Source organism: Lipotes vexillifer, unplaced genomic scaffold, assembly GCF_000442215.2.
Source record: "Lipotes vexillifer unplaced genomic scaffold, Lipotes_vexillifer_v1.1 scaffold1643, whole genome shotgun sequence".
NCBI lineage: Eukaryota > Metazoa > Chordata > Mammalia > Artiodactyla > Lipotidae > Lipotes > Lipotes vexillifer.
Window position 1 is genome coordinate 480,397 of NW_006784879.1, and position 13,085 is coordinate 493,481.

Genomic DNA, 13,085 nt, shown 5'->3' on the forward strand with positions numbered 1-13,085 from the left:
GTTCGCCTTTTCACAGCATCGAACAAACAACTGAGATCCTGTTGTGTCTCTCACCTGCTGAAGTTGCCAATCTCAAGGAAGGGATCAATTTTGTTCGAAATAAGAGCACTGGCAAAGATTTCATCTTATATAAAAGTAAGAGCCACCTGCGAGCGTGCAAGAATACGTGCAAGCACCAAGGAGGCCTGTTCATAAAAGATATCGAGGATTTAGATGGAAGGTAACACGCATCCTTTGCTTTCTCCCTGGTGACCCTTCTTACAATTAGATTTGGCAGGAGATGCGTTCATTGAGAAATCAAATGAACCAACTGACAAATTATTTCTTTTAGCAAATTCATAACTTTTACCTGTGCTCACTGAGGCAACTCTCTGATCTCAAAACGTTATGACCTTTACTTAATTTCCCACTCTCTCTTAAGAACTCTAATTGAAAATTGATTCCTAGCTTGATAAACAGTGAAATTTCTAAGGTACGTGTGTGTGTGTGTGTGTGTGTGTGTGTGTGTGTGTGAGTGGTTGGGTGTATGTAACAGCTTTTATTTTCCAGGACTCAGGCCTCCTCTGGGTTTCCTTTCCCACTCCCCCAGAAGTATGAGTGGGGCAAGCCCTTATCCAAACACTGCTGGAGAGCAGATAGACTTGCTTTGACTGACTCATGGTGATTAAAAACCCATAATGGCAGAGCCCCAACTGTATCTGCCCTGAACAGCAGCTCTTCTAATCATTTCTTGGAAGAACTAGTGCTGGTACCCCTCTCCCCCAACTTGATGAAGCCTACAATATAGATCACCTTCCTCCCCACTTCAGGAGCAATACCAGGATAGGATGGTTGTGGGTTTTGTTTGTTTGTTTGTTTTCTGTGGCTGCCAAAGAGAAAGCAGCACTGCCTGGCAGAGACAGGGGGAGTTTTGGGTGAGGGATGCTTTGTCAGCCTGATGCTCAATACCAGCAACGAATGAGTGGTTGACTGCACCTTTCCAAGCTTTGCTTCAGCCTAACTTGACCTGGGTGCTTTTTAGCCATTCCCACGTCAGGCTTGACTTCCACTGTGTTGTTGATCTGATTTCTTGGGGCATCTGTGGGCAGTTTAGTGCAGGTGGACTCAGAGGGAGCTGTGTAGTTTTCTAACAGCTCCCTGCTATAATCGTATAGAAGACCATCACCCAAGTCTAGAATGTTCTCACACCTGCACACAGATTTGCTTCATTGCATAATTAGTTTCACGGCCCAGATGCACACTATTAGATTTCTAAATATTGATAAACACTGTTGCACCTGTAGCTTGCTTGGCTCCTTCGATGGGGTTGCTAGATTAGGCAAATAGAAGGCACCCAGTTAAATTTACATTTCAGATAAACAACTAATATATTTTTAGCATAGATAGGTTGCAAGTATTGCATGGGACACAGTTTTAGCGACAGCTCTACTCTAGGAGAGCCTCATGGTTATTTGCTGACAGCCCTGTTTGGAGTCCCTTCCATCTTCTCGGTGGATTCAAGTTAGGGAAACCTCAGACATGGCTTGTTCTGTCACTGGTAAGTTTCTGCAGGCACTCTTGGACCCTGAGGTTTTCTGACTGTTGCGGTTTGGGGACTCCGCGTTTCCCCTCTACCTTTCTCTCCTTAGTGGGCTTTTCACGTGGTGCTCACTGAGCCAGCCGTTCAAGGAAGTGTTGCAGCTTTGTGATTAGAGCATGATCTTTCCTCACAACCTGCCCTGTTCAGAAGCCTGCCCCCACCACTTACCAGCTCCGTGACCTTGGACAAGTTTCTTAGCCTTTCTGGACCTCAATCCTCTCCTCTATACAGTGAAATTGAGAGTATTACCTACTCTGTCTGACTGCTGAGAGGATTAAGTGATTTCAAACACATAAAGCACTTAAAACAATGTCTGGCCATAGGATAAGTGCTCAATAAATGTCAATTACACTTGCCGCTATTACTCTGTCATGAGCTTCTAGTGTAGCTTAGGAACAGTGGTTATTTACAGGAATTCAGATTGTTCTTGAACCTGGCTGGCTCATCTTAACAGAGTGATTGCTTTGCCACAGGCTGGCCTTTCTCTCCTTCACCCAAAGCCCTGGGGGTGACTGATCCTAGTTTCAGCCTATTCTGTTGGCAGGCTAACCCAGAGCTGGCACTGTCTTAGTGCTCCGGCACATGAGGAACCAGCTTTATCTCCTGCACATTCTCCCAGCTTTATTCCCAGATGCAGCTCTCCAAGCACTGATGTGCTGAAACTCCATCCTCAGAGTAATTCACACCCGATACTCCCCCATCCATCGCTCCAAATTTGCCTGCTTCTCTGTATAGCAATTCACCCGAGGAATCTCTCACCTAGGAGACAGTCAAGAGTAATGGCCTACCTCTTCCACCCCCCCTACATTTTTCCTCTTCACACGTAACCAACGTCAGCAACTCTCATAAGCTGTGGTTCTCATTTTCTAAATCTAACAACTTTTCCCAACCTCTTTGCACATGAAGCTGTCGTCTCCCTCCTGTCTACTTGCTGCCTATGAACAGTTAAGATCCTGCCACGTTTCCCCTTTAATGACCCAGCATGCTGAATAGCTGCGTTTGGAATGTTCTCAAGTTTTGAAATGTTGTTGGCTACTCATTGATGAGAAAGTAGATGTTTCAGAATAATCCTCTATAAATTGAAGTGTGGAATATGTTTTTTGCCTTATTACTAGAAAAGAACGTGAAAAATTCTTGATACAATGAAGCTTGGAAAAATCAGTGTAATTTACTGATATATAAGTTAAAATAGACATTGTTAGATTAAAAAATCTGATGTTTCCGGTTTGAGACATATTTGTTTGTAAAAAAAAATTCTTTAACTGTGGGAAAAAAAAAAAACTTCACGAGAAACACTACCAAAATAGAGAGGAAATGGGACTTTTATGCCTCGTCTTCCACCACCACAACCCCCTTCACGGTCTGGTAAGAAATAGAAAAAAAAATTACTAAGCCTCCTATTTTGCTGCAGTCTGATTCTCATTCTGACATAGGGTTGCCAGAGTTAGCAAATAAAAATGCAGAACACTCAGTTAAATTGCAGATAAATGACGAATTTCCAGTATATGTCATATATTGTGTGAGTTGTGTTTTTAAATTATTTCTTTATCTGAAATTCATATTTAACTGGGCATCCTGTATTTTATCTGGCAACCATGATCTGGAATCTTAAACTTTAAGGAAATCTTTTCTCTTCTGAAAACTTGAGCTGAACTTAGGTTTAGCACACTATACTAGGGGCTAAGGGTTGTAAAGTGATTATAAGTCATAGGTATGTCTTTATGACTGCATTCTTTCCTCATATTGGCCCCAGTTGAATCTTAACCAACTTAGCTTTTGTATGAGAGCCATCTCTAAAGATGACTTTATTCTGATGGCTCTGTTGATCTCTAACACATATTATTTTGTGACATGGCATTTATCTTCACTTTTAAAATTGCCTACTGATGATTAATCTATATTTCCTTGGATATTTGAGTATGAGCTATTAGTAGATTTTCTTTTTTTTTTTTTTTTTTTGGCTGATGGCTCTGTTGATCTCTAACACATATTATTTTGTGACATGGCATTTATCTTCACTTTTAAAATTGCCTACTGATGATTAATCTATATTTCCTTGGATATTTGAGTATGAGCTATTAGTAGATTTTCTTTTTTTTTTTTTTTTGCGGTACGCGGGTCTCTCACTGTTGTAGCCTCTCCCGCTGTAGAGCACAGGCTCTGGATGCGCAGGCCCAGCGGCCATGGCTCACGGACCCAGCCGCTCCGCGGCATGTGGGATCATCCCAGACCGGGGAACGAACCCGTGTCCCCTGCATTGGCAGGCGGACTCCCAACCACTGCGCCACCAGGGAAGCCCTATTAGTAGTTTTTCTTTCATGCATTTTATGTTCAACCAACTACAGTTGCTTATAATGCATTTAAGCCTAATAAGATTAATTTTTATTTTCACCATTTCATAAACCTAAGTATAATTTTTCATCCAGGTCTGTTAGATGCACAAAACACAACTGGAAGTTGGATGTGAGCACCATGAAGTATATCAATCCTCCAGGCAGCTTCTGTCAAGACGAACTGGGTAAATATAATCCATATCGATCAATGTTTTCTGCTATTATTATTATTGGGGTCCTTCTTGTCAACTTGTTTCCAATCTCACTTGAAGCTTTGAGTATATCCTGATTTTAAACTATGGACAGTAGGTCTTTTAAAAATAATTAACACTGAAAATTCTAAACAGGATTTCTCCAAAAGATCCCTTCATTCATTCATTTGTTCAGTAAGTATCTGATGAGAACTTACCAGGTGTAAACATTGTATTGGGTATTAAGAGATACAAAGATGGATAAGATAGAGTCAGTGTAAATGAGATGATATTAACATGAAGTGGTGGCAAAGACAAGCCTGTGAACAACTAAGATCAGGGATACTCTGACAGGTTTCTTTGGTACAGTGTACTATAGAATAGTGGCTCTGAATATTGTATCAGTGAAGACACACAAGATAGATATTCAAGTGCATGATCTTTTCAACAGTTATAATGAAACTCCACAGTTTCGGTTAGGAAATAAAGTCCTTCAAATTCCATGGCTCTTTCTGGCATAGGTAAGATGCTACAGTTTACATGTGATTCTCAGTATGCTGGCTCTACTTCTACTTTTTCCTTCCTCCTACTCGAGAAAGCAGGTAGAAATATGAGTAAGGAGGACTTAATAATAGGAATAAATTTGTCTTTGACCTAAGTGATTAAAAGCGTGTTTTATCAGTAGAAAAAGTTACTTGGGAAGATTCTTAAAACTGCTCATGCACACTGTTTCAAAATGTCTGTTATAAGAATACAAATACAGATTTGATCTAATTGGGGGAATCATAGAAAGCTTCATGCCAGAGATGGCATTTGTGCTGGGTTTTGAAAGATGGGCAGAATTTCATCAGGCAGAGAAGAGAAAGGAGGACATTTCTGGTAGAGGGGACAGCTTGGGCTGTTTTAGTTTATTTGGGGCCAAATGTGTAGTTTAGTTGGCTGGAATACAGGGTATGTGTATCAGAGTAGTAGAACATAAGATTTCAAAGGTACATTGTAGGGAGGGCCTTGAATGCAGTTGAAGAATCATGACCTAATCCAGAATGTTAGTAAGTGTTTGTTAGGTGTAGTATTAGGCACTTTGTGTGAATTATTTCACATTATCTTCACATTGACAATGCAGTAATGGGACTCAGTAATGGAGAGTCATTTTACCACCAAACTGTTCAACCCATCTGCCTCCATGCCTGCATATTCTTCCTTGACTCCTGTGACAGTTGACAGTGGCTGCACTGACCCTGCTCCTATGGCTCGCCCTGCTCTCGCACCCTGGATCCCACCTCGCACCTACTTGAGGACTTCCCTCCTGCAACTGTCCTTCTCCCTCCTGTATCATAAATTTCGTCTTTGCCTATTAACCCACATGTATACACACACACACACACACACACACACACACGTGCGCACGTGCCCTAGTGTTCAGATAAGCCCTCTTATGTTTCCATTTCTCCAACTGTCTAAACAGCTAAACTCCTTGAAACAGGCATCTCACACTCGTTGTCTCTGTTCCTTCCCCTCCCATTGTCTCTCAGTGGAGCTTCCATCCCTACCACTCCGCTAACACTGCTCCTGTCAAGGTCACCAGTTTGCTAAATTCAGTGGTCGCTTTGCCATGGTCATTGTACTCAAACTCTCAGCATGCAGCACAGTGGCCCACTCTGTCCTTAATATGCAGCTGACCCTTGAACAATGCAGTTTGGACTGCACGGATATTTTCCAATAGTAAATACTATAGGACTACACCAGCCAAGGTTGGTTGAATCTGTGGATGCAGAGGAACCACGGTTAAGAAGGGCCAACTATTGAGTTCTACATGAATTGACTTATATATATATATATTTTTTTTATTTGGTTGCACTGGGTCTTAGTTGTGGCATGTGTGCTCCTTAGTTGTGGCAGGTGGGCTCCTTAGTTGTGGCATGTGAGCTCTTAGTTGAAGCATGCATGTGGGATCTAGTTCCCTGACCAGGGATTGAACCCCAGCCCCCTGCATTGGGAGCACAGAATCTTAACCACTGCGCCACCAGGGAAGTCCCATGAATTGATTTCTAATAGGCATTACAAGCTGCAGCCAAAACAGAACTCCTAATGGCCAAGCCCACCTTATCCCCAGACCTGTCCCTCCTCCAGCCTTCTCCATCTTGGTAAATGACGTTGCTTCCACTCAACTGAACAAAACCTGGTGATCACTCTTGAGTCTTCTCTTTCCATAACCCCCATATCCAAACCATTAATAAATCCTGTGCCAAAACACCTTCAGAATCCATCCACTTCTCTCCGTCTGCACTGTCTCCAACCAAGTGCAAGTCACAGTAACCTTTTGTCTGCACAACTGGCCTCCCTGCTTCCATGCTTGCTTCCTGCAGTCCATCCTGCTTACAGCACACAGCTTGATATTTTATTTTTGTTAATTTAATTTTATTTTATATTGGAGAATAGTTGATTTAGAATGTTGTGTTAGTTTCAGGCTGGTTAGTACCAGACTGATATTTTAAAAATTCAAATAAATTTATGTCATTCCCCTGCTTAAAACTCTCCAATGAGCTTCCTATCACACTGAAGAAGGTGCATCCCTTTGACCCGGCAATTCCACATCCGAGACCATATGCCTAAGATCTTAATAATCACTGATATGTCAAAAGATATGTCTATGGGCTTTCCTGGTGGCGCAGTGGTTGAGAGTCCGCCTGCCGATGCAGGGGACGCGGGTTCATGCCCCGGTCCAGGAAGATCCCACATGCCGCGGGGCGGCTGGGCCCGTGAGCCATGGCCACTGAGCCTGTACGTCCGGAGCCTGTGCTCCGCAACGGGAGAGGCCATAACAGTGAGAGGCCCGCGTACCGCAAAAAAAAAAAAAAGGTGAACAGCTGTTAAATTGTCAGAACTTGGTACACAGAGCATAATGTTTTATTTGTATATGTATGTCTCAAATAATCTGCACATCACCCCTGTAACTGGGACCTTAGGAGCAGGAGGAAGGGATTTCCCACCCAGCAGAAAATTGGATCAATTGGAAAATAGATCGAGGCTGGGAACTGATGCAGAGGGCTGATGTTTGCTGCTATGGCAGGTGAAGGGCAGGGCTAGAGGTGGCAGCAGGGTCAGTGGAGGGCTGGAAATAACAAGACGACTAAATTTTTTAGCCTTTGCTCCAGTGAGGAAAGTGGAAAATTGAGAAAGTGGAAAACTTCCACTCTCTGTGAGAGTGGAAAATTTTGTTAACAGAGCCCACTGCTCTGTTAACAGAGTCCAGTGCTACCTACACTGTAGTGATTTCCTACCACATCCCAAGAAAGAGAAGGATGGCTTGATCTCGTACGAACTTAGATTATTTGATTGTATTATTATTATAAATAACAATATTTGGTCATCATTAAAAAGGTAAAAATCAGGAAAGTAGAAGGAAGAAGATGCTCACTTGCATTCCCATCACCTCAAGACAACACCTGTTTTGGTATCTTTTCTTCCAGTCGTCACTGAGGTCCCCTTCCTTCCTCTCCCCAGCCTTCTTCTCCTGCTCTTAACTGAGATATAATTCAGCTACCATAAAATTCACCCTTTTAGAGTGTGCAACTCAATGGTTTTTAGTATTTTCACACGTTGTGCCATTACCACCACTATCTAATTCCAGAACACTCTCATCATCCCCAAAAGAAACCTTGTAACTATTAGCAGTCAGTCCCATTCCCCTTTCCTCATCCCCTGGCCAACCACTAATCTACTTTCTGTTGCTATGGCTTTTCCTGTATTGAACCAGGCTGGCATAAACCCCACTTGGTCATGGTCATAATTATCTTTTATATTGCTAAATTGTATTTGCTAATATTTGGTTAAGAATTTTTATGTCTATATTCATAGGGAATATTGGCCTGTAGTTTTTTGTGTGTGATGTCTTTGTCTGATTTTGGGATCAGGGTAGTAATACTGCCCTCATAAAATGAGTTAGGAAGTGTTCCATCCTCTTCTGTTTATTGGAAGAATTTGTGAAGTTTGGTATTGATTCTTCTTTAGACATTCGGTCAAATTCACCAGTGAAGCCATCTGGGCTTGGGCTAATGTTTGTGAAGTTTTTTGTTTACTAATTAAATCTCTTTATTTGTTATGGGTCTCCTCAGATATTCTATTTCTTCTTGAGTCAATTTTGTTAGTTTGTTTCTTCCTAGGAATTTCTCCATTTCGTCTGGGTTATCAATTTGTTGATATATAATATTTATTATATTTCCTTATGTTCTTTTTTATTTCTGTAAGATTGATAGTCATGTTCCCCTTTTCATTCCTGATTTTAGTAATTTGAATCTTTTCTCTTTTTTCTTGGTTAGTCTAGCTAAAGGATTGGAAATTTTGTTAATCTTTTCAAAGAACAAACTTTGGTTTTCATTGATTTTCTCTTTTTTTTTTTTTTTTTTTAAATTTAATTAATGGGTCTTCGTTTCTGTGCGAGGGCTTTCTCTAGTTGTGGCAAGCGGAGGCCACTCTTCATCGCGGTGCGCGGGCCTCTCATTATCACTCCCTCTCTTGTTGCGGAGCACAGGCTCCAGACGCACAGGCTCAGTAATTGTGGCTCACGGGCCCAGTTGCTCCGTGGCATGTGGGATCTTCCCGGACTGGGGCACGAACCCGTGTCCCCTGCATCGGCAGGCGGACTCTCAACCACTGTGCCACCAGGGAAGCCCCCATTGATTTTCTCTTGTTTTTCTAGTCTCAATTCCATTTATTTTAGCTCTAATTTTTTAATATTTCCTTCTTTTTGTTTGCTTTGGGTTTAGTTTGCTCTTTTTCTAATTTCATAAGGTGGAAGGTTCGGTTTTTTACTTGAGATCTTTTTTATTATAGGTGTGTTCCTTTTATGCACTGCACTGTTTTAGCTGCATTCCATAAGTTTCAGAATATTATGTTTTCATTTTTCCTTGTCACAAAGTATTTTCTCATTTTTCTTGTGATCTTCCTCCTTAAACCATTTGTATTCAGAAGTATGTTGTCTGATTTCTACATATTTGTGAATTTTCCAACTTTCTCCTCTTATTGGTATCTAATTTCATTTCATCGTGGTCAGAGAACATACTTTATATGACTTCATCCTTTTAACTGTATTTTATGGCCTAACATATGGTTTGTACTGGTTTGTGGAGAATATTCTACACGTACTTGAGAAGAATGTGTATTCTATTGTTGGGTGGAGTGTTCTGTCTATGTCTGTTGGGTCTGGTTGGTTTATAGTGTTGTTCGAGTCTTCTATTTCCTTGTTTATTTTCTATCTAGTTGTTCCAACTTCTAGTCATCTTTTTAAGCATACTTTTACAAATAATTATAATTATTCTATATATTATTTTTGCATCCTATTTTTTGTCTTGTTAATTTATTTATTAGTCATATTATGTCAGATTCTATATATACATAATTTTAAAGTATGCTTACATTAAATATTAACTTAAATAATTTATTTAGCCATTTCTCCATTTCTGTTGTTGGAATTTAGGCTGTTCACAGATTTTTTTTTTTTTTTCCATCAAAACCAAAACGGTGATCTTTCTGCTTAAGAATTTCTCTGTTTTTGGAGTTTTTTCTGTAAGATAGGTGAATTACTGGCAACAGGGTATGACTAATTAATGCTTTTACCCATATTTAACACCTCATACATCGTAACATAAAGATGGGCTTCACATAGCCTAAATGAAAAAGGTCAGACTGTAAAAGTAACAGAAGAAATGTAGAATATCTTTGTGACCTAGAAATTGGTGGCACTTCCTGACTCTTCAAACAACACTTCAGAACTACAGCTCAAAGGATAACCCCCCCACCAATGCGCGCACACACACACACACACACACACACACACACACACACAGACAAAACCCTGGTGAATGTGATTTCATCAGCACTAAAGATTTCTGCTAATTGGAGGATACCATGGACAAAGTTAAAAGATGTATGACAGTTTGGGTGACTATTTTGCAATATTGGCAACCAACAAGGGAATATTATCTAGCATATAGGAGGAAGTAATGCAAATTGACAAGAAAAAGATAGGAAACCCAATATAAAAATGCAGAAAGGATATGAACTAGCATTTTACAGAAGAATCCACAAAGATCAATAAGCACATGAAGATATGCTCAAACACGTTAATTATCAGAAAACTGCAAAGTAAAGCAATGAGGTGTTACTCTATGGCTTTTTGACTGATAGAAAGAAACGAAGGTGCCGCGGAATGTTGTCAGAGATATAACGGTATAGAAATAGTCATGCCTGTGGTGGGAATGTGGCTGGTACAGCCACACTAGAGAGGAACCCGACAGTGACTAGTCAGGGGAGGTTTATGAATACGCCATGACCCATCACTCCCAGTCCTGTTTGTATACCAAAGAAACCTTGTTGTGGCAGAGTCTATGGGTCCACCACTGGGAGAGTGAATCAGTAAAATGCGGTGAACCAGGGAATACTAAACCGCAGTTAGAGGAAGTGGACTAGATGTACACGTGGTAACATGAATGAATCTTAAAAACAGGGTATTGAGTGAAAAAGAGTAAGAAACAGACTGGAGACCCAATACCGTTTATATAAAGATGCACATATATAATATAATACATATTTTGCACGACTATTCAAATTGTAGCCTGTAGGGGAGGAGGGGGAAATAAGAGTGGGAAACAGAGATAAAGGGAATAAGTAAGTAAGTGAGTAAGTAGCTTTGCGTGGACCAAATATCATGTGTCATGAACTGAAAAATATGATTAGCACAGTCGTCTTTACTTGAGGTACTAAATGAATGAATGAGTCCATTATTCATTCATCCATTCTTTAATATATATTGCATTAAAGTCCATTTTTTAGAATGAACCAGTTTTTGTTCCCTCTAACTAGTTAATAAGCCTGCCTTTTCTCCTCATGCCTTACCAGCTCAGGGCATTCTTACTTTTTCAGACTTTCCTCGTTTGAGTCAAAAAGAGCATTGTTGTTTTAAATTACACTTGTTTCTCAAATATGTTGCTAATATTTTCCAAACATGTTTGCCAATTTTCTTTGGTGGTAGAACTTTTTCATTTTACATTTGTATCTATTCAGATTTTCCACTGGAATCGTTTCCATTGCTATTAAACTTAGAAGTCCTGCCTTTGATATTCTATTTTTTCATACTTTTTAACCACTTGGTTGCTTTTCTTTGTGTCTTTAATCACCTGGAATACTTAGCTAACCTGTTGCACAGCACCGTTCTTAGATAGCCCTTCCTTTTCCACCAATCTATGATCCCTCTCTTAGAATATTAAACTGTTATTTAATTAGGATCCTCTCCTTGACTGTCCTTATGCCAATAATCAATGATTTAATTATTACAGTTTTCTAAAATGTTTTTGCTGTAATTCTTTTTAATTATTCTTCCTTGTAAAAAGATTTTAATGAATTCCATTTGTTTGTTCTTCTGGATAAATATTAAGTTATAACCCAAATAACCTCGATTGCATCAGTTTGTGCAGTCAAAATAAGGATAACACATTCTCCTGCTTTATAGAGGCAGGGAGTTGGCAGATGTTATGCTTTGCTTCCATGCATAAATGCATTATCTTTATGTGAGGGGCATAAAAACTTTTATGGTGTTTGCTTTGAAATAATAGTTAAGAGTTACAGACTCATTTTTTTCTGCTTTTCTTGAGAGAGAACAATTCTAAAGAAGGAAAATCCTTAAGAGTGGATATCAATGCAGTTTTCTGAGAGTCTTCCATAATATCTTGTATTTTTGAAATGGTATTTGCTAGTATATAGTTTTGTTTGTCCAATACTGAATTTTCTTTTTCTTTTTTTAAAATTTTATTTATTTATTTTTTTTGCGGTACGCGGGCCTCTCATTGTTGCGGCCTCTCCCGTTGCGGAGCACAGGCTCCTGATGCGCAGGCTCAGCGGCCATGGCTCACGGGCACAGCCGCTCCGCGGCATATGGGACCTTCCCAGACCGGGGCACGAACCCGCGTGCCCTGTATCGGCAGGCGGACTCTCAACCACTGCGCCACCAGGGAAGCCCTGAATTTTCTTTTTAACTCTTCATTCTTTGAAGGTAAAATAATTGCCATAATAATTATATTATTTTTTAAATCCCTTCTCTGTGCCAGGCATAGTGCTAGACCCTACAGGATTTATTATATAATTTAATCCCTACAACAACTCTGCAAAGTATGTATCATAATTCTATTTTACAGATCAGGAAACTGCAGCCCAGGATGCTGATAATAGGCAGCCCAGTCATAATCCCAACCCAGATGTTTCCAAATCCAGCATTCTTTCTATTTCACGACAATGTTTTTTGGCAATCATATAGCCTGGAAATAATAATAAGATGTATCTTTATTATATCACTTGCATTTTCAAGGACATAGTTTAATTAGAATAGTGCTATTAAGCATCCTTTGTGTGTTCCTGATTTTATTAAGAAAGCCAATTGTGTTTTACTATTAAATAAGTTGATAACTATTACTAGGAAAAATATTAATTAATATGCTTCTATTAAATTCTTAAGCAATATTTAAAAGGTATAAAAATAACAGAGTGAACAGCCATGTGCCCAGTGCTCAGCTTAAGACATAAAACATTAACAGCAGAAGATCTTTAAATACCTTTCCTTGATCATATTACATATCCCCTCATTCCCCAGAGGTAATCACTCTTCTGAATTTGGGGTTTCAGATTCTTAATTATTGTATTAGTTATATTAGGAAAAAAGATGGCACCCTCAAATTGGGATAATGTGTAGAGCGTGTTTTCATCAAAGGATATTTTATAAGGTGTGGGTGTGGGAGAATCACAGGGAAGGTGGAGTAACCTGGAGTTGATAACAGCCAAATTATCTGTCTTTAGGCCCAAAGGGATGAGGGGGGAGCAGTTTCCAGAATCTGGGAGAAGAGAGAGTCATAAAGAATTGGCTTCTATGAGATGAGCAGTGACCTCTGTCCATGCCCAGAGCATAACTAGTTCAAGGTAACCTTACAGGGAAAG

At 39.9% G+C, this 13,085-nt stretch overlaps 1 protein-coding gene across 1 annotated transcript in view; it reads left to right on the forward strand.

Annotated features, from left to right (window-relative positions):
* The window catches only part of LOC103073783 (cytidine monophosphate-N-acetylneuraminic acid hydroxylase), a 95,883-nt gene that overhangs the window by 41,586 nt on the left and 41,212 nt on the right, over positions 1-13,085 (forward strand). Inside the window, exons 3-4 of the mRNA XM_007457016.1 lie at positions 17-220; positions 4,006-4,097. Of these exons, the coding sequence (XP_007457078.1) occupies positions 17-220; positions 4,006-4,097 (296 nt within the window). The remainder of the gene's footprint in view (positions 1-16; positions 221-4,005; positions 4,098-13,085) is intronic.